General features: G+C 35.7%; 1 protein-coding gene across 4 annotated transcripts in view; it reads right to left on the bottom strand.

Annotated features, from left to right (window-relative positions):
- The window catches only part of HEATR5B (HEAT repeat containing 5B), a 102,335-nt gene that overhangs the window by 2,212 nt on the left and 77,512 nt on the right, over positions 1-22,611 (bottom strand). For all 4 annotated transcript variants that reach the window (XM_026478912.4, XM_057308953.1, XM_044391174.3 and 1 more), the window contains exons 28-35: positions 20,017-20,254; positions 18,566-18,820; positions 16,962-17,089; positions 13,939-14,083; positions 12,944-13,210; positions 11,568-11,792; positions 5,057-5,208; positions 3,630-3,843 (exon numbers count right to left, since the gene is read on the bottom strand). In XM_026478912.4, the coding sequence (XP_026334697.2) occupies positions 3,630-3,843; positions 5,057-5,208; positions 11,568-11,792; positions 12,944-13,210; positions 13,939-14,083; positions 16,962-17,089; positions 18,566-18,820; positions 20,017-20,254 (1,624 nt within the window). The remainder of the gene's footprint in view (positions 1-3,629; positions 3,844-5,056; positions 5,209-11,567; positions 11,793-12,943; positions 13,211-13,938; positions 14,084-16,961; positions 17,090-18,565; positions 18,821-20,016; positions 20,255-22,611) is intronic.

Below are 22,611 nucleotides of genomic sequence, written 5' to 3'. Positions count from 1 at the left end.
TTGCACTACAATGTAAGCTCCACGAGAGCAGGGATCTTTGTGTGTTTATTTCACGACTAGAACATACCTGGTACCTAGTAGGCACTCAATAACTATTTGTCAAATTAATGAACAAACACAAACACCCTTTGCCTTGAAAACCACTCAGAAGTTTTTATCAGTTGGATTTTTTTCCATGACAAAGTTTCAGAAGAAAAAAGGTAGCAAACTGATATTTTAAAAGTCCCAAGAATCCTCCAATTACCTAGATTTAGCTCAATTTCCCTCACACAGAATTATAACAGTACTGTATAATAACTTCCATAGAAAATATAATGAATTATCAAATAAATATAAAATTATCTTCAGTACACTATGCATACTAAAGCAGACAAGGTTTTCAACATCAGGTTGAAAAGCAAGGTTTTGGTTTTAACAGTAATTAACTGGGGGGTGCCTGGGTGGCACAGCGGTTAAGCGTCTGCCTTCGGCTCAGGGCGTGATCCCAGCGTTACGGGATCGAGCCCCACATCAGGCTCTTCCGCTATGAGCCTGCTTCTTTCTCTCCCGCTCCCCCTGCTTGTGTTCCCTCTTTCGCTGGCTGTCTCTATCTCTGTCAAATAAATAAATAAAATCTTAAAAAAAAACAGTAATTAACTGGAAAAAATATATTATAAATTATTTAAGTACCCATCAAGTATCTAGAAATGTGCTAAGCATTTTAGGAAATATATAATTCATCTCTACCTAAAGCTGTTACTGCCTTGTTGAAAAGGGTATCCAGCACATCAAACAATTAGAGAACTAAATGTTAAAACCTATGGTAAGCATTTGAGATAGAGTTCCTCAAAAGCCTCATAAAGTGGAGGATTACTTTAGGATTTTATAGTTTTAGTGATTACCTTAAAACCACAAGGCCATAGAATAAGATTGATTATAATTGCCAAAGAAATTGTATGACAGGAAAGATCAGAATAGGCTGAGTAATCAGGCAACAGTTCTTGAAGAAATGAGATCTAATGCAGGTTAAATCCGTTTATGTAAGAAGAAATGAGGGGAAGAAACATACCCGAGGAGAGTGAAAATCGACTGAACACTGTACAGAGGTTAAAGTGAGCTGCGTGAGAAAACTGGACCGGTCAGGGTAGTGGGGACACACTGGGAAGCAGAATAAAAGTTCAGAGAACTGAACAAGGATATTCAGACTCCATGCACTCAGGCAAGAGGAAATTACTCACAATTCTTTTTTTTTTTTTTTTAAGATTTTATTTATTTATGAGAGAGAGAGAGAGCTGGCACACCAGAGAGAGAACATGAGTGGGGGGGGGGGAGGTGGTGGTTGCAGAGAGAGAGAGGGGGAGAAGCAGGCTCCCCGCTGAGCAGGGAGCCCAACCTGGGGCTCGATCCCAGGACCTGGAGATCATGACCTGAGCTGAAGGCAGACGCTTAACTGACTGAGCCACCCAGGCGCCCCACTACTCACAATGCTTAAACAAAGGAGAGGTAAAACTGATGGGGGAATATCTGTTAGGAAACTATTATAGCTATTTAGTTATGAGATGATTAGACATAAGAATAGGAAGCAAGATTCTCTTGAAACCCAGAGAAGTTTCAAAAAAGATAGGACAAGTTTTGAGTATCAGATTGAATAAAGATGATGAACATGAGTTAAGAATCAACTATAATTCCAACGTCCTTAGTTTATAACTCTGGTCATGTTGGGTGAAGAAACAGTCATTGCCTATTTCTGTAATGGATACTATAAAGTTAAAAACAAAAAATTAGCATTTGTAACTGATGTGAAGAAAGGTGAGTGATAAATTCAAAAGCTGAAAGTTCAGCCTCTGGGAATTACATCACTATATTTTATATAACTATATATTATAGTTTTAAGTGCTAGTTAGATATATTAGCATTATCATGGTTTCTTCATTTTTTAATAGACTGCTTCACTGAGATAACAGATGTTTTGTATTATAGGAGGACTATTAAGGTACAGTAAAATTGGCATTTATAAAAATTCAAGATAAATCTAAGGCCAAATGCATGCAAAACCCAAAGGTAAATGAGTCCTATTAATGGGATAGGATGGCATTCATCAGGAAGACAGCATCAAATATAATGAATGAATGAACATATATGATATAATGCGATGGCCAACATTTACCTTTGGTTTTGGCCATCACGGTCACAAACATAGGCCATGATGTCAGTCAGAATAGTTCTATCCAAATAACCAATTAATATCTAATTTCAACTAAACTTATCAACTCCCAAACAGTCCTTCTTCCTGACTTTTCCAATTTTGACACTGCTTCCGTGCTTCTTCTAGGTAACACAGTCATGTTTGGCTCTTCTCTTTCTCCTGCTCCCTGTAACTACTCACTCATCAAATCAGATCAACTTTTCTTTCAAAATCACCTCCGCATTTCTCCTTTTCCACTGTCATGGTCCTGGATTATTATTATTATTATTTAAGATTTTATTTGAGAAAAAGAGCATGCGTGTGTGTATGTGCACGTGTGCACGTGTGCAGGCATGCATGTGTGTGTGTGCGTGCGTGCGTGTGTGTGTTGGGGGGAAGAGCAGAGGGCAAGAGAGAGGGACAAGCAGACTCCAAGCACAGAGCACACAGCCCAACTCGGGGTTCAATCTCCGTACCCGAGACTGCCAACGGAGCCAAAACCAAGAGTCAGACACCACCCAGGCACCTCTGGATTCTAATTTTATAGTGAAGCTCTTACAATAACTTTTTCAAAGTTATTGAAAGTTATTTCAAAGTTACCTTTCCAATTTCCTGTAAAAATTTTTTCAAGGTAAGAAGAAAAAACTTAACAATAGAAAGAATGGATGTAATTGTTATCTGGAGAGTGATCTGGCAATATATATGAAAAGCCTTAAAAATGTACATTCCTTTCAACCCCCAGTAATTTCACATTAAGGAATTTATCTGATACATATAATAAAAAATGTGTGCAAAGATATCTGTACCAGGATATTCATCTCAGTTTTTTACAATTTTGAAAAGTTGGAAACATTTAATGTTCAATCATAAGATACTAGCTTAAAAGTAATAGTAGTCTTTCTGCAACAATTAAGTCTTTTTTTAAAAAACACATTTTAGATTGTGATGAAATCAAGGGAGTAAAGAGGAATAGGTATTAAGCTGAGTAACTCTCTGATTAAATGGATGTATCTGGTAGCTTCTCATTAAATAAAAATAATTTTTAAATTTCAAAATTGGAGGTATTTTAATAATGATGTTTGGTATTAATACTAATCTGATCCTATTTGTTATAAAGCTTCTGTACTTACATTATGAACACCATAATAAATTACTTTTATAAACCTATTAAATATCCACATTTTTCCTAGTTAAAGAGTACATTCCTAGAAAAAAAATCAATGTGTTGAAAGGCTATCAGTTATTTATTTAAACCTCTTGCTCATAAAAAAATGAATATAAATAAACTCAATACATTATGTTAGCAGCATGACCAAAATACTAAGCTTTCAGATAGTAACCACGCCTTAGTAAACTTATTGTTGCAATGGCCTGTGTCCAATATCAAGATAGATAGATAGATAGATATGTATGTATAAAATACATTCTTCATTTTGGACTATTGGCTTTTTATAAGAATACTTACTGTTCTGTTCTTCCCCAAGAGCAACTAATGTTTCCAGAACTTTGATTCCTTCTTGAACAGCTAAAAGTTCTGTGCTACTGGCTGGTCTGTTTCTTTCAACAGCTTTCAGCTTTTCAACTACTAGTGGAGCTAAGGAATGAATATACGGAGTTGAAAGGGCACGATTGGAATGTTGGAAGACTGAGAGGAGAAGCTGGTAACATTTGGCTTGAACCTATATAAGAAAATAATTTTATTAATTAACATGTGTGACAGTCTCATTTGCTGTACAATCACATTGCAACTTAATATGTGCTGAAAAGATGTGATACTGCACGATGAAAATAAAAATGTGGGATGAATTAATGCCATTTTCTATTTATAGAAATAAACTTAGAATAATGAAACTTCCAATAACCTAACTAAAAAAAACTAACTGAAAAGAAATTAATTAAATAAATATTCCTCATATGGTAACTGCCAAATTACCAAGCTTATATAATTCATGTATTTCTATAGTGTGGAAGAAGCTATAAACCAGGAATTCTAATTTATGTTTTTAATTTTTTTCTTTGCTTGACAATTGTCTCTTCCACTTTAACCTAACATATTTAGTAAGGAAGGCTAATGTCTAAATGATGTCAAACAGTGCTATAAAAACACACTGGTTAGACAACTCAAATTCATTTGAATTCCTTGGAAATGACTGCTTATGCCAATTTAAGTTTTCCAGGCCTAGAAAGTAAAATCTCATTGGCTCCACTTTAGCTTAAAAACACTTCATAGTAACATTAAAAAAAAAAAAAAAAAAGGAAGGAAGGACGGATAAAAGCAAGGCCCATCACCACATGGGACAAATAGTGGAATAAAGCTGTTTTAGCACTTTGGTAGAAGAGAAGTTGCCAGACCTTGCCGGACATAAGAAATACTTGGGCAATGTTTTCAAAATAGAGACTTATGATTTAGGAAGACAGTAGCAGAGTCTAGGAATCATGTTACTAAGCTGATTTTTTTCTGATGTGCAGCACGTTTGAGAATCATTAGTTTAGACTTTCACATTGTGAAACCAAAAAAACTTATTTTCTAGAAAAACTGGCTTCCAATAGGTTCATCAAAACATGTAATAATATAAATTTATTCTTTAATGCTTTTGGTGCCATTAAGTAAACAGTGAAAAATATAATCATAGACTCATGTAAAATCTCTACCATTATAAGACAGGGTTACTCAAATATTTTAGATATTGGAGAACTTTTTGCATGTGTAAATACACATACACATATGTGTCTCTTAGTGCTTAAACTGAGTGATCTTTTCCAGCTTTTCTACTTAAAAGCCATATAACAAATATTTAGGTTTTCATGTGATGCATCACCCATTTTAATGAATCAATCTGAAATTTTACTGATAAAGTGGAATGTTTACCTCTGTATTTAAGTGTAACTTACCCATGGGTCACATGAATTCAGTGCATTTTTAAATCTGTTCATGCAGCCATTCTGTAATGACTGGACTCCTATTATTTCACTACTAGCAGACCACAGGAAGAGTGCAATTGCTGTTAGCATGCTTACTTCATCAGGCATAGGCATGGAATCTTCTGAAATATATGATTAATATTAAAATATATAAAAAAATGAAAGCAATGTGTTGTTTACAACATGTTTTGGAATTCCAATCTTGAACCATAACCCTCTCTCCCTCAATGACATTTATAGCAGTGTGTGCCTCAATCTAATACGATCCATAAACAGCTTTATGAATAGAACTCGTCTACTACTAAGGAAACAGAGACACTTTATCGTAAGTCCTGTATTGAAGTCCTTTTTCCTTGTTTTTCTGGATGGTACAATATTAACTGAAAAAGAATCAGGCATAAATCCTAACAAGAACTCTAAAAGGGAAAGCAAATTTGAATAGAAAAGATAACACGGTAATATAAAATTACTTAAAAGTTATGTAACTTCTTTGTAGTTTAGATGGATCAAAAACTTCCAAATACTTTCCTTCCAACAAAGTTAAATGATTATAAGATATTCTAAGTAATTTAAAAATCCAGAGGAGACTTTCTTAGTGATAACAAGTTTCTATTCAGTAAATATGAAACTTATACATTTTACACAACCAAAATCAAAAAAATCTTGCACAATTTCTTGAAGATAGTATTCTTATAATTTTAAAGAACTTCTATTGCAATCATTTATTTGGGAATAAATACAACCTAACGGAAATACACTATGTAATTAGAAATACAGGAAATATCGATATTTATTCTAAAGCAAACTACTATTAAACACATAAAGTAAGAGACTTACACTATTTTGTCATTATCATTTCTTCCACAGCTGAACTTACTAACTTTCTTTAAGTATGAATTTGGACTAATTTGGAAACTGCAAATACTCAATGACTATCAGTAATTTTTCAGGATTATGAACATATATATTTGATATGCTAACATTATCTAATAATTAGGGTATTGGCATAAAATAGAATGGCTTAAAAACAATAGTTGAAAAGAAGCCTGTTAACATAAAGAAAAAAAGAGATGTAAAATTCGAAGGATTTAGCCAATCTACAATAATCTAAGTCATACCTGTTAAAAACCTGAGAACTCCATAGTAGGAATATTATCGTAGATAAAATGAAAACAATTTCTAACTCAGAGTTTGTGACACTGTAAGCAATTTTTTGTTGGAAAGTTAACACTTTATTTTAAAATTGTGACTTTAAGATTTGCCATTTAAATACCGTTTTCTACTAAAAGAAACCAGGGCTCTTTTGGAGAAGTGATGGATTCCAGAACACTAATAGGAAAAAGACAAGGTAAGTCTGCTATATCTTTGGTGCAAAAAAGTAAACATGTACTCAAGAAATAATGGGGATATGATAATACTGGACCTACTGAATTAAAAAAAGTATCATGTCTGTACTGATAGTAACAAACAATAAACACATAAGAAAATTTAAAAATGAGGGCAAAGAAAAAGCTCTTTCCATGAAATGCTAGCTAATAAATGCAAAAGGAAGAAAATTAATGTAGAAGTTAGAAAATTATCATTTTGGCATTATCACAGTAATAACCGGTTCAGGTACAATAGATGTTAAAACCACTGGGTATGGGGCGCCTGACTGGCTCAGTCAGTGGAGCATGTGACTCAATGTCAGGGTCATGAGTTCAAGCTCCACGCTGGGGGTAGGATTTACGTAAAAAACAAACAAAAAAACCCCAAAAACCATTGGGTGAAAGCTTGATGGGGAATAGATAATTGACAGAGTTTCAAATTATCTCCCCACAAATTCCTTATTAATTGTAAAAGGGGAAAACATCAACTTTATAGTGGAGAAATATGGCAGGCACCATCTTAATCAAGTTATTAAAGTTAACATTCCCAATAATGGGATGAAGCAACATTATATGCCTCCTTACAAGATGCACAAAGACGTAACAATAGTCATATAGTATTCCTGCCAAAAAAGCACAACCTGAATCTAACCACAAGAAAAAAAAAAAATACAATTCCAAATTGAAAACCAATCTATAAAATAGATGTCTGTACTTTTAAAAAACATTAATATCATGAAAGATTTTTTAAAAACCTGAGATACTGCCTCACACTAAAGAAGACTAAAGCATTAAGACAACTAAGTAAATGCATGATCCTGGACTGTATCTTGGATAAAAAGAAACAAGTTCTATTAAAGTCATTATTAGCACAATTGGTAAAATTTGCATCTGAACAATAATAGCATTGTATAGATGTTAAATTGCCTACATTTGATAATTCTTCTGTGGTTATGTAAGAGAATGTTCTTGTTCATAGGATATCCCTGAAGCATTTAGTAGTGAAGAGTCATGATGATTTCAGTGTATTCTCAAAGGGCTCAGCAAAATTAACAATGACATTAACAGTAACATGCGGATTATGGAGTAATAGAATATGTGGCAAAATGTTAACAGTTGGTGAACCTAGGAGAAGGATATACTATAGTTTACTTTTTAAAAAGTTTGAAATCTATTTCAAAATTGAAAATTTTTTAAAATTGAAAAAAAATAATGGCAGCAATCTTAAGAGTATACACTATCTCCAAGGAGATTTATATACATGTGTCCGTGTTCACGTACACACGCATGCACATTTTTTCTAAGTGGAAGTCTCAGATTTCATAGTAGGAAATATGATTTCCTAAATAAAAATTCCCTATTATAAAACTTTCCTTGTAAAGCAAGGGATTCTGCCTGCCTTGCTTACAAATACTATACAAGTAATAACTGTGGCCTTGACCCCACTTCACACTGACTCTCTCCTGAGAATTCAGTTCTGGACAGACTATCTTAGGCAAGTTAATTTTCTTATCATACCTTTAAACTAACTTAGTATTAATGAACAAAACTGATAAAATATCAAAACCTTCCCATATAATTGACAATCGGAAAAACTTTTTTTTTTTTTTAAGATTTTATTTATTTATTTGACAGAGAGACAGCCAGCAAGAGAGGGAACACAAGCGGGGGGTGTGGGAGAGGAAGAAGCAGGCTTCCCAGCGGAGCAGGGAGCCCAATGCGGGGCTCGATCCCAGAACTCTGGGATCATGCCCTGAGCCAGAGGCAGACGCTTAACAACTGAGCCACCCAGGCGCCCCGGAAAAACGTATGATTATTGACTAGGGAACTGCCCCATGAAAATCAAAACAATATTTATATTCTTAAACAAATCCTTAACTATTTATTTTGTTATTCATACCTATTTATTACTATTTATACATATATACATATACATAAATATATAAATATGGCATTTAACATTTCTTTAGTTTGTTAAAAACCTACTTTAAAAAGCAAAACATTAACTCATGATAAAGCTAAAATAGTTTCAGTAGCATTAATAAAACTAAAGTTTTCTCTTTCAAATAATTAGTATTAAAAAAATTCAGATAATAAAAATAACACATGGTCATTGCTTAACAATATAAAAATGGTCTAGGGAAGAAAATAAAACTTATAATTCTACCATCCAGTGACAGTTTAATTTCTAAAGATTTTATTTATTTATTTATTTATTTATTTATTTATTTATTTGAGAGCGAAAGAAAGAGAGAAAGAGCATGCACAGAGGGCAGGGGGGAATAACGGAGGAGGGAGAAGAAGGGAAAGAATCTCAAGCAGACTCCATGCTGAGTGTGAAGCCCGATGGCAGGGCTCCATTTCAGGATCCTGAGATCATGACCTGAGCCAAACCAAGAGTCGGAAGCTCAAAGGACTAAGCCACCCAGCGCCCTGTGACAGTTTAATTTTTTAGGTTCTGGTTGAATTTCTTCTGGTCTGGGGTAGGTTTTTTTTATATATAGTTATTTACAAATATGATTTTTAATCGGTATAATGGATATATAACCCAAATTAATATATAGTCACATATTTTATAATTTTTTCCACTTCCAGGTAGTTATATTTATCACATATTTTCATTATTGTAAAATAAACTGTGATAAATAACCTTGAACATAATGAATCCTTCAAGGCTCTTTGTACATTCTGTAGAATTGATTCCCTGACAGTTTAAACCATTTTTAAACTCCCATCGCCAAAGTATGAAAATGTTCTCTTGGTACCAATGCCAACTGTACAGTCACATTTAAAAAAAAAACACATCAATTTTACAAGAAAAAATTTTATATTACTTTGTTTTTGTTCGTATTTCTTTGCTTACATTTTTTATATGCGTGGAGGTCACCTCTATCCCCTTTTTACCAATGTGTGTTCTTTCCTTTCCTCTTTCTTCTACTGGGTGTCAGTTTCTTATAAGACTTCTTTGTGCATTAATGACATTGACACTAACATAAATACTACTGTCAATTTTTCAGCTGTCTTTTTTTTCAGCTACCTTTTAACATAAGATGTTTTGACAGGTAGAAGTTAATTTCTATACAGCCTAATACATCGATATTTTCCTCTGTGATGTTTTCCATTCTTACACTTACATACTCCCTCTGCCATTCTTACATAAAAATTTTACATATATTTTCTTTAACTATTTTTAAAATTATACATTACCACTTTAATTTCTCTGGTATTTATTTTGAGTCATGATATGAGGTGAGGGCCTAACTAGAACTGGTATGTCAAACAGCTGACACAAACCATTGGAGGAAGAATGAATGTGCTTTTACCATGTAATACAGTCTCATGTGGATGAATGTCTGTTTTAAGTAATTTGTGTGTTTCATTGCCCTACCTCTGGATTCATGGGCCTGCTCCGCACTTTTAGTGTGGACATGTTTTAATAGGTGATAGGTGACATAACAAATTTTTACTTATTATTCTTTGTTTTCAGTCCTCTGACATTTTCCTTACAACGGAAAGATACAATGAAAGAAAAAGTCAAACATGGAAGAAAAATGGACAAAAATGTGAATAAGCATTTCCCCAAAATTAAACACAAGCATGAAAAATGCTTATACTCACTAGGAAAATGAGAAATGCTAATTAAAACAATAAGACAGTACATTTTACCCATCAGACAGCAAAATTTAAAAGTCTGAAATACCAAGTATTGGTGAGGACATGGAGAAACAGAGATTATCATACAATGCTAGCAGGTGTGTAAATTCACATGGCTACTTTGGAGAGCAATTTGGCCATGTCTGATAAAATTAAAATGTGCTATCAATTCCACTTCTAGGGTGTACCCTAGAAAATCTCATAGCACAAATGCGTGAAGAATATATAAGGATTTTCACAGGAGCAATTTTTATAATGGGGAAAAAAATCAGAAACAGCAGAAATATCAATTGACAAGGGAATGAATAATAATTGAAAAATTCATGTGATGGGAACAACATAGAGGTTAAAAGGAATAAATCAGAGTTTTATATGTACATATTAATAGCTCAAAAAAAACCTTATTCTTGAGTGAGAGTGTAAAGGTAGAATGATATACTATGACATTACTTACGCAAATTTAAAAACACAAAAGAGGGATGCCTGGGTGGCTTAGTCAGTTAAGCATCTGCCTTCGGCTCAGGTCATAATCCCAGGGTCCTAGGATTGAGTCCCACATTGGGCTCTCTGTTCAGTGGGGAGCCTGCTTCTCCCTTTGCCTGCTGCTCCCCCTGCTTGTGCTCTCACTCTGTGTCAAATAAATAAAATCTTAAAAATAAATAAATAGGGGCGCCTGGGTGGCTCAGTCATTAAGCATCTGCCTTCGGCTCAAGGCGTGATCCCAGGGTCCTGGGATTGAGCCCCGCATCAGGCTCCCTGCTCCACTGGGAAGCCTGCTTCTTCCTCTCCCACTCCCCCTGCTTGTGTTCCCTCTTTTGCTGGCTGTCTCTCTCTCTGTCAAATAAATAAATAAAATATTTTAAAAATAAATAAATAAATAAATAAATAAATAAATAAATAAAACCACAAAAGAAATACTATATATTGTCCATGGCTATTAACTCAGTTGGTATAGAATTCATACATATATTTATTAATATATACATGTATTTTTATTGTTTATTATTATAGACCTATATTTATTAATACAGAAAGTATATTTATTTACATATATAAATATTTCTGGAATGAAATATCAAAATCAAGACTGCGGTGTCATTTAAAGATAAGCTGGGGTGGTGACAGATACTTCAACTTTCTCTCCTATCTTATTATTTTTATCAAAAAGAAAACATATGAAGCAAACAAATATATTAACACATATCAATTTGATTCTGAGTATCTTTTCTGAAACTTTCTGTCCTTTTTTGGGGGGAGAGCCTCCAACATGTATTTAAGTGCTAAGATAAGGACATTTACAGTCACTATCCAGAAAGGGGTACTGAAGTTCTTAACTGCAGGGTGTGACTAAAACACCTTTCTGAATCGATTTGGTGTTATAAAGCACTTTTTGGACAAGCTCATTCAATTAGTTATTGACAAACAGATAGATTATGGATTTGAGGCCCTGATTAGGTTACCTGGTTGAGAATATTCCAGGATGCATGCGAGCGTGCTGCGAATTAGAGCTGTCCACTGTTTCTGAGTGTCCTCAGTCTTGGCCATCGAGAGTGTCACGATGCTTTTAATCCCTTGAAGTGCTGCACTGACTGGTGGAGGAACCTGATTATCTGCAGACTTTATCGCTGTGTCTTTCAATATTCTTGCAATTAAAAACAGAATCGTGGGCAGTATTGTCATACACCCTGAATTGAAAACAAATCAGATTACCTCATAACTACTCAGTTCTCATATTCCAGTTCTTTCAATTGTTTTTGCAATTGATTATGGTTTAATATTATTTTTTCCCTTGTTGTTATGCAAAATTTACTGCATCACTATTACTATAATTCAATGTTTGGAAAAGAAAGTGAGAGACTGGAAAGTTACTTTAAAGAAGACAGAATATTTTCTTTCTTTTTCCAACTAGCCTTGTTTTTATTTTTTCCAATATTTCACCTATTTAATACATTGTGCCTTTCAAAATGAAAATGAGAAAAGAAGATAGAAAAATGGAAGGGAAGCACTACCATATACTTTGATAACTATCTGAGCAACTTGATGAATCTGGTAGCAATCCTAAGACATGTAATCAATCTTTAGCGTACTCAAGTCAGCCTTAACCACGCCGGGAAAAACGATGAAAAGACTATATGGGTAAGCAAAGAAGAAACGAAAAGATCCTGGAATTTGTAGCTGAAAGAACTTTAAGGTCATTGAATCCAACCTCCCACCTCATGGAAGATGCTCAACACCTTCTCAGGCTGCCATTGTGCTTGGCCTGCAAATCTCCAGCAAAACAGAAATCATTATTGTCACATCTATAGACTTGTGTTGGGCTGAAATTTACCTTTATACTCCTGATACTATTTCTCCCTCCCAGATAAACAGAGGGAAAGTCTACATTTCCATCCAGTACTTTTCAGGTATCTGCAGACAACTATCATCTTTGCAGCTATAATTTCTTTAGTTCCTCCTAAGAGTTGGCGGTTACACTCATCTGACGTTTTTCAGTTTGTCAGTTACTCAAGAGTGGCAACCAGATCAGAAACTAACAGGTTTAGTTATCCCACCGTGTGTCTGTCTGCTAACGTGTAGTGCCTTGCCTCAAGCTGTGGTTCGATCTCCTTGCTGAAGTTTGTCTGAAACGAATCTGGAGAACATGTTAAGTTTCGAGTTTTTTAAATCCTTAATCTTTATAGGTTCCTAAAGGTCAACACACCATAAAAGACTAACTTCTCCTTCCATACTTGAAATTTAAGAGGAAAAGAAGTCATAAGAGCAGTTAAAATCAAAGGCGAGCTCATCTTTGTCTACTGTAATATAATGTATTTCCACATAGTGATTAACACCGTACCAGCAGGCGAACAAAGGGACGGTAAGTCAGAGAGTATGGTGACTGCGGCTGCCACCAAACGAGCACTTTCTTCTGTCAGTCGAGTTTTGGTGGCTACGTGACTGGGTGAATCCGACATCTTGGCACTGAGATGTGGCATATGCCGTACTAAAATGAACATCAACAGCTCCATAGTTGCAAACACAAGAGATTTTCCAGGAACAAGACCACCGCTGTCACCTCCTTCTCCTACTATAGGACATGACTCTTTTTCCATATCATCTTCATCTTGGGTAGAAGAAAATCGGTTTAATTTCCAGAAACACACAGAAAAAGTAACAGCACAGAGTAGATAAAACTACATAATAAGTATATTTGAGAAATTCTTTCAAAAGAATTTACCACTGAATGTCTAACTGATAACACATGTCTTTCTCAGAATAACTCTCTGCCTTGCTAGAATTCTGTTTAGTGACCTCTCCTTAAACATAAGGACAATCCATTTTTTACTTCAAAAAATTTTCTTTAGGTATTTTTATCAGGAACTTATTTCATATTACGAGGAACATATATGTTAGGTTGAACCATAAACAGCTGACACTTTTGAAGGTGAAAAATAGTTGACTACCAGCAATTTCGTTTGGTTCTTTCTTTCTTCCTTTTTTTTTTTTTTAAAGATTTATTTATTTATTTGAGAGACAGAGCACAAGCAGGAAGGGCAGAGGGAGAGAGAAAGAGAATCTCAAGCCGACTCCAAAATAAGCATGGAGCCTGACACAGGGCTCGATCCCACGACCCTGAGATCATGACCTGAGCTGAAACCAAGAGTCAGACGCTTAACCAACTGCACCACTCAGGCGCCCCTCATTTGGTTCTTTCTAATGAAAGCAAAATCAATAGCAAATCTCCTACATCTATGACTACACTTTTTATTAAAGAGTTCCTGGCATTGATACGTAAAAAGTTAGAGTACAAATAAGATCTACATCAAATTTAGCATAATTTTTAGTACTTACTTAGAGTGTTTCTTTTTTCTTGCAAATAATCCTGAGCAGCTCTTACTATCTGTTGTACAACTCCAGTAACCAGCAGCTGAACAGATGGTGGGTTCCAGGTCAAGAGGAGGCGGTGCAAAACACTTAGCAACTCAACACCAATCAGCTATTATAAATTAATACAAGTAAATTTAATTAATCTTATTTCAAAGGATAAATTTATGTTATTACAATCTAAGAAAATATGCATGTAAAATAAATCAATTTGGTAGCTAAAATTAATATATATGACTGTGTAACAAATAAGAACGTTATAACAATCTTGAGAAATGGTCATATTGTATCCCAACACGTTTTCAGTCAACAAATTACTGTGGATACTAGGCACTTCCAATAAATCCCTCTCCCATTCATCTCAGCAACTATTACAAACTTTCAGCAGTCACTTTAAGCCTCTTACAATCTTCTACATCAAACCCATCCAATGAACCTGCCTCAAATTTCAAAGAGGAAGAAAAAAACTTAACTATAACCAAAGCCACCTTTACCTTTCTCGTTAAGGTCAAGTGTCCACACTCTACCCAAGGCTGATTAATCTTTCCTTATCTGCTTCCTGTTCTATCCTATCTGACCTCGCAAAGATTCTTCAAGGACCTTGACTGCATTCCATATGTCTTCAGCTTCTCTAAGTCAGTTCCTCTCCCAGTATAAGGAAAACACTCAGGTCTTTCTTGTCTAATTCCCACCTCCCCCCAAATCCTCTCAGACCCTTCTCTCTGCTCCCATGTCCTCTAGCTCTATCATGCTTCCTCTGGTCTGAGCCCAGATGCTTCCACTTCCTTCACTCCTCATTCACTCCTCCCTCTTCCACAATCTGGCTTCTGCCCACCTAAGAAAATGCTCCATCTGAGGTCGCTAGTAACCCTCCCTGGACTCTCTTCTGTCCTTATATACTGGATTCTGGTTCTTTTGAGACTGCTGTTCTTGAAACTCTCCCTTGCCCTTGTAACTCTGTTCTCTCTTAGTTCTCCTCCTACCTCTCTAGTAGTCTCTGGTGCTGACTTATTTCCCTCATCTCCATCCTTGTTTGTTATTTGTAATATACCCTCACGTTTTCATATCGGCCCGCTTTTTTTCTTCCTTTATTCAGTTTTCCTAGGCCAGTGTAACTCACTATTTCTCTGGAAATAAAATGAAAAGAGCCTTGTAACTGGCCTCCCTCCCTGCCTTGTCGTCTCTCTTCTTTTTTTTTTTTTTTTTTAAGATTTTATTTATTTATTTGGCAGAGAGAGACAGCCAGAGAGAGAGGGAACACAAGCAGGGGGAGTGGGAATGGAAGAAGCAGGCTCCTACCGGAGGAGCCTGATGTGGGGCTCGATCCCAGAACGCCGGGATCACGCCCTGAGCCAAAGGCAGCCGCTTAACGACTGAGCCACCCAGGCGCCCCAGCCTTGTCATCTCTTATAGACCAATCTCACAAGGTCGATAAAAGTGATCAAATCTATATATACCATGCTCTGAAATATAGGTTTAATCAGGTCATTCCTCTATTTTAACATTTTTAATGATTACCTATCACTTTTAGGACGGATTTTAAACCCTTTAATATGCCATTCAGGAATCTTCATGATTGGGCTTTTTCCCTACCGTGCAGCCTCATCTCCTAACAACCCCCACATGCTCCATTTGTCTCAGCCATTGTAAATGACAGGAGTGTCCTTAAACTTGTCATGTTCCCTCACACTTCTCTGCCTTTGGATTTGCTTTTCTCCCAGAGAGAAAAACCCATCCCTCTTGTGCTGCCTCACTAATTCCTCTTTTAAGATTTAATCCAACCATCATCTCCTCTGAGAAGCCATTCCTTACTTTCCTTGATAATGTCAGGGCTCTGCCCCTCTATTCTCATCATACCTTTACATACACCAGCTCAGCACTTATCATACCGTCCTGATCTCCTGATCCAGGTGCAGGGAGACCACTTTTGATATCTATAGCCTCAAACTGTGTCTGATGCAGGACAGGCACAGAGTAAAAGTTGTTGGGTGAATGAATACAATTTTTGAGTCAGTATACTCTGATGATTTTGAAATTATAGGATCTAACTCAGGAAAAAAAATATAACCCATCCAAGCATAAAGCAGTGCTTGGATAAACAAAACATTATTGAGTCCAAAAAATAGCTGGTGGTTGGGTGTGGGATGTATTATGTTAAAACCAAAATGAGCGAGTATAAACACAGTATTCTCTCTTCATTCACAGATTAAATTTTAAATTTTATAAAAAACAGAAGTTTCTTACAGTAATCGGTAGCTTAGCTGAGGGACAGCTTCAGGCTGCAAGGCTGGGGTACAAGCATATGCTTTGTTTTATTTTGGTTTTGGTCAGCATCACATGCAACACTAATTTTGATATAATGAATGACAGCAACTTTCTTTTTTATCTATTTCTATCTATTTTATATATTTGTTTGTATTTTATGGAAAATTACCCTACATGGTAGTGATGGGGACCAAAAAGATGGTTCTTATTATGAAAAGAAAAGAATCTCTAATTAAAAAGAAGAATAACAAATCTACCGGTAGCTTGGTTCTGTAACATAAATAAAGTCCTCTAACTATTACATACAAAAATTAGAAAAAGCAATTCACTAAACTGTTTAGATGAGTAGTAGCTGAGCCAGTGCAAAAAAAATTTCATTAAATGAGAGATAAAACTTTATCAAACATTTAAAAGTGGTGTAATTTATTTAACAGCCTTATAAAGTCCTTCAGACTTTTATTAGTAGAATCATTAACTGGGATGGAAGGCATCCCTTAATTTTTAGTTTTACTTGACTACCAATGAACACGTCTAAGAAGATACGCCAACTATTTCTGTGCTGGCTGTGCCTAGTCATCCAACGCTCACTATAATGTCTTCGATAGAGTCAAAATCCTGAATTCTTTTCATATAATATTTATTTCATATGGGAGAAAATTATCTTACGATAAAGATGACGAAAACAAAGCATACAACGTATTATCTGTTATAGAAATATACTGTACCTGATCTTCTGCAATATGGATTCGGGCATAAGGAGAGTCTAGCAAGGTGTGTAAGGCCTGGAGACACGCTGTAACATGTTCAATAGGCTCCTCAGGCCTAGGGGAGCAGAGGAACTGTATACTCACACCTGCGAGGCACATAATAAAAACACGTCTGTCACTATAAAACACTTTGTTGGTCTGATGTCAGATTTTTTTCTCTATTCTTCCTCTATTCTTTTACAGATTACTTTACCACATATTTAATGCTACCTTAAAGTACAGTTCAAAATGGTTACCAAAAGCAGCAGCCAAACTTTGAAACACAGATTGTAGCTTTGCAATTAGGTTAATAATCAAATTGAAGGTCGGGGGAGGGAGGCAGTTCCAAGGTCACGGAGTTGATTAAGAAGATACTCAATTTTTTATTTCTAGGACTTTAAAAAATAATACATTAAAAATAAACTTATGAAAATTATAAAATTGCTTCTCATTAAATGGTTGCCAAACAATTTTCATGTCTACAAAGATTTTTTAGTGGCAAGCTATAGAGGCATAATGGATATCATGGATAACAATTGTTCTTAATTTGCATAAGGGTAAGATCATTGTTCTGGAAGTCTCTCGTATTTTCATGTATGAGATCTACTGACAAGTTCTATAATTTCACCTTACCAACTGTGTTCCTCTTCCCTCCCAGAAAATATAAAACTGCTTAAGAGCCTCATTAGAATCTATAATATCTTAACATTAAAGGAGCATCTATAAAGCAATTAGAAATTGAAATTTATTCAAATTTGCTTTAACTTTGCATTTTATTTTTTCCTCATAGGACAATCTGTTAAGTGTCAAGTAAAAAGAAAATCTGCCGTTGAAAAAGAAAAATGCAGTTTTTTTTCTTGAAAATTATTCACTATTGCCCTGTGACTGAACACGACAGCTAAAATTTTTAGAATAGTTTTTAATAATTAAATTTTTCTATTAAAAATTCAGTTAACAATTTAGAAAATGTGCTTAAAAAATCTTCCTCTTATTATTTCCTCTCTGAAGTGTGGTATATAAAACTTTCCCGTAGCATTAAAATGAAAGATAGGAAGGAGTTCAGAACATGCCACACCAAAATCTGCCTCTTTGGCATATTGATTTGAGCTGAAGGTACTTGATAAACAGCAGATGCAGTAAGGGCTCTCTGACCCCTTTCCACCTGAACACAGGTCATAAAATTTCTCTTGAGAAAGGTGCCCTCTCTGTATCAGGAAGAGAAGACCGGGAGCCAGTGCTGAAATAGACTTGTACAAACAAACCTACTAACATTAGTCTTCCCCATACATTTCCTAATCCCCATCCCACAATCTACTGCCCCTGACCCAAACCCCTTTGTCTGGTCACACCCTCACAATTTATTGTTCTTTGTGTAAAATGGCATATAAGTTTTTGGACCTAATGGCTACTTCAGGTTGAAAACATTAAATCTGTATGCTTTTCTCCTGTTAATCTGTTTCACATCCATTTAATTCTTAGGCCAGCCACAGAACCTTAAGGGGATAGAAGGAAATTTTTTCTTCCCTACAGATACGAATTTCAGAAGTGACACATCTTGAAGATCATCAATCTGACACACCTACCTAAAATCAGATGCATTCTGTCTTTGTTAATTTCTGGCAAAGATTTAGCACTAGGTGTTGCTCCTGATGCCTGGTTTAAACTGACGGATGTAGCACGTTTCTGTAAGCCAGGTATCGCTGCTGCTTCTGCAGACTCTGAACTTGTAAACCCTGTGCTATTTAACCAAAGTGCCACTGCGTGGAGAATCGGGGCCCACGAATTCCGGTAGTGAAGTCTAGCTGTGTCAATAGTCTCGGGGGTATAAAATGCTCCACCTGTAAAATAATCAAGCCAATCAAAGCCATTACTTTTATTGTACGTGGTCAACCATTTATCCACAACTAACTTAAAAATACTCATTACTTACTGTCTTAGTCCATTCGGGCTGCTCTAACAAAATACCACAGACTGGGTGGCTGATTAAACAACAGAAATATATTTCTCACAGTCCTGGAGGCGGGAAGTCTGAGCTCGGGCTGCCTGTATGCTCAGGTAAGGGCCATCTCTCTGACTCATAGCTGTATCCTTACATGGTGCAATGTGGGGTCTCTTCTCTAAGGGTACCAATCCCATTCCAGAGGGCTTCACCTCCTGACCTAAGCACTTCCCAAAGGCCCCACTTCCTGATACCATCACGATGGGGGTTAGGTTTCAACATGTGAATTTGGAGGGGACACAAAATTCAGACCATAGCATATACAAAAGAGCAATCTGGCCGAAGGGATTCTCCTTATTACAAAGCCACCAAAAGTAACACCTTTCCTGCAGCTGTAGAGCTAGAGGGCTGGTGCTTTCCTCGCCAGTGCTAGGGTTGTCAGCCTTTCCCCTGCAACTGCAGCTGGGGATCCTCTACCTTTCTCTACCCTGTGGTCACAGCCTTCCTCCTCACTGTTGCCAGAGACTCCCTAAAACCCTGGTCATCTTCTCTTTCTGCCACAGCCAGGGAATTCTGTCTCTTCTTTTTTTCACCCTGCCTCTGCCATCCTTCCTTAACTCCTGTTTTCACTATGAAACCAAGGACTTCCCCATCTGTCCTTGCATACACTGACCAGCACAGCAATTAACTTCATCATAGTTATGCATAATGACTTGTCATGCATGGCTATTTAGAGTACTCTAGCTCATACAGTTATTACTATAACAGTGAGAACTTTTTGCTTGGGTTAACAAATGAGCTTAATGCTGTATTTGAATTTATAAATTCAATACGGAGAACATGCTCTAAGTGAGAGAGTGCCAAGTTTAAGTCCACAGAAATTTAAAATGTCATTACTACATCTTAAATTATATTATTAAATTATTAATAATTAAATAATTAAATTTAAGGTGTTTTACTCTCTTTATAAATTTAAGGTGGATAAGTTATACTATAATATCATTAATTATTATTGTTGCTAGCTTCCACCAATTACATTTTGTTTAATTACTAGTCTAAACACCATAAAGACAAAACTCTGAATGCAATACTTACCATCTGGGGGGAGCTGACTAGCAAATTCAGCTGGTAAAGTCAAAAGCGCATAGTCTTTTAATGCTGCCAACCACAGGCGGCTGAGTGTTGGCAGTTCCGGTTGCACAAGTGTTATTAAACTATCTGGTGGTAGTTCATCTATGGTACCATAATCATCGTCATCATCATCAGTACTTTTCATTGCTCTTTTTGGCTTTGACTCTGCTTCCTTCTTAATATTCATAGCAACCACATATACCTAGTAAGATATTAGGAGGAGAAAATAACAAGGCATAATATTAAGAAATGACATGATCTAAGTTGCTATTTATAGAACTGAATAATTGAAAATAATTGGGTATAGACACTGGAAAGTATGTAACTTCATGACTTCCCGACAACCTCCAAAGAATAAGTCCACCTGCTTTGGAGACAATCTTTTTTTATCGATCTGACTTCTGACTATTCCTCTCACAAAATACTCCTTGAGTAGGGTTCTCTGAAATTTTTCTGGCTTCTCTTGTTTTACTTAACAAAGCCCCCTTTTATGTGTGTCTTTTTTTTTTTTTTTTTTTGGTCATAGGGTATAACTTCCTGTTTACTGCCTCCACTTTCACAGACTTATTAGACACAATCAGACAGCATTCAAAGAAAAAGGCTGGAGGGGGATGGAAGAAGAGCCAGAGAAAGGATTTCCATAAATATCCTTCTAACCCCTTAAGTGATATTTAGCAATCTAGCCTTTATAATAGAGAGTTAAGCCAAGCATATAATTTACTAGTCACATATATATTATCTGTATCCTTTCTCTCCACTTAGTAAACCAAAAAGATGTATAATAGCAACTTCCTAAAACATAATTTTAAAGATTCTTCCTTGTTGCATCTATTTTTGTTTTTGTTTTTGTACATACATTTAGGCTTTGGCAACTGGTATAGACTAAGCACAGAATATGAGGCAGAAGGAGGTGAAGGTTTTACGCTATAGGCAATGGGGAAGGAAAGAGGTCACTGCAGGATTTATACATCACATATTATGTATTTTTCCTGAACTTTTAATTTTGTTTTAAAATGATACCATAAAAAGTTTTGAAAATGAGTTTTTTAAATTACTCATAATCCCAATTTCCAGGTTACCATATTCTATCTTTGTAAATTGTAATTTTGTTGTACGAAGAATTTTGTATTTAATTTTATCTATTAACATATCATAAGGTTTTCCCATGGAACGCGAGTCTTCATAACCATTAGTCCTAATGGCTGTAGGGGATAAGCCATAATACATCTAACAATTTCCCTACACTGAAGTTTTTTTTTTTTTCTTTTTTAAGATTTTATTTATTTATGTGACAGAGAGACAGCCACGGAGAGAGGGAACACAGCAGGGGGAGCGGGAGAGGAAGAAGCAGGCTCCCAGCGGAGGAGCCTGACATGGGACTCGATTTCGGCAGGCCGGGATCACGCCCTGAGCCGAAGGCAGACGCTTTAACGACTGCGCCACCCAGGCGCCCCTCCCTACACTGAAGTTTTATATTTACTTCTGATTCTTTGCTCAGCCTTGGGAATCTTAAAAAGACAAGATATAGTTTTCAAAGACAAAAGGTGCGCAGTTCTTCACATTATAAATAATGTTCCAAGTAAAGCTTTTGTAAACATTTCCTTCCTGTATTTTGCATATTTTACCCTAGGATAAAGTCCCAGAAACAGAATTATTGCATTAGTGATCACAAATATTTTTATGGCTCTGAATAGACACTGCCAAAACCTTTCTAAAAGGGTTCTATAATTTACATTGCTACTTGCAATACAGGAGAATATATTTTTAGACTTCTCTTTAAACAATTTTTGGCTTACCTTTCTTATTAGATATTACACAAGAAAAATAGAAAAATCAGAAGTATAAATAAAATGAAAAAAATGAGAAAATACCATTAACAATCTAGACATGTTGTATATACATACGATCTTTTAAATAATATGTTTGTGAATAACTTTTACTTTTTTTAGTTAAAAAATTTTTTTAAAAGATTTATTTGAGAGAGAGAGAAAGAGGGCATGCGGTGGTTAGGGGCAGAGGGAGAAGGAGAGAGCGTCCCAAGCAGACTCCCTACTGGGTGTGGAGCTCAACGCAGGGCTTGATCTCACAAACCTGAGATCACGACCTGAGCCGAAACCAAGAGTCCGACGCCCAACCAATTGCGCCACAGAGGCACCCCTGTGAATAACTTTTAACCCAATTTTCTATTCACATAATTCCACCATCTCTTAGGATCGAGACATACATTTAAGTTATTTCCATTTTGCTGAGAAAAATAAACATTGCAATAAATATCATCATAGCAGAGTCTTTGTGTACATCCTTAATATTCCTTAGGATAAGCTAGTCAGCTAATGTGCGGTTTTACTAAGTGTTTTGATATATATAACCCTTTAGAAAAGTTTTACTAATACTGTCAGTCTAAAAATGATGTTAATTTAGCTAAGAAATGTTTCTGTATTTCTTCCCCTTTACCATATGTTTATGTGTAGCTTTGTTTCCTGTGAATTGTCAATTCATATTCTTTGCCCCAAATTTGCATTTTAGAATGATTATTCTGAGAATCTGTACAGGAATAGC

This window comes from Ursus arctos, unplaced genomic scaffold, assembly GCF_023065955.2.
Source record: "Ursus arctos isolate Adak ecotype North America unplaced genomic scaffold, UrsArc2.0 scaffold_8, whole genome shotgun sequence".
NCBI lineage: Eukaryota > Metazoa > Chordata > Mammalia > Carnivora > Ursidae > Ursus > Ursus arctos.
Note: the sequence above shows the minus strand (reverse complement) of the source record. Positions and strands in the feature narration are given on the sequence as shown.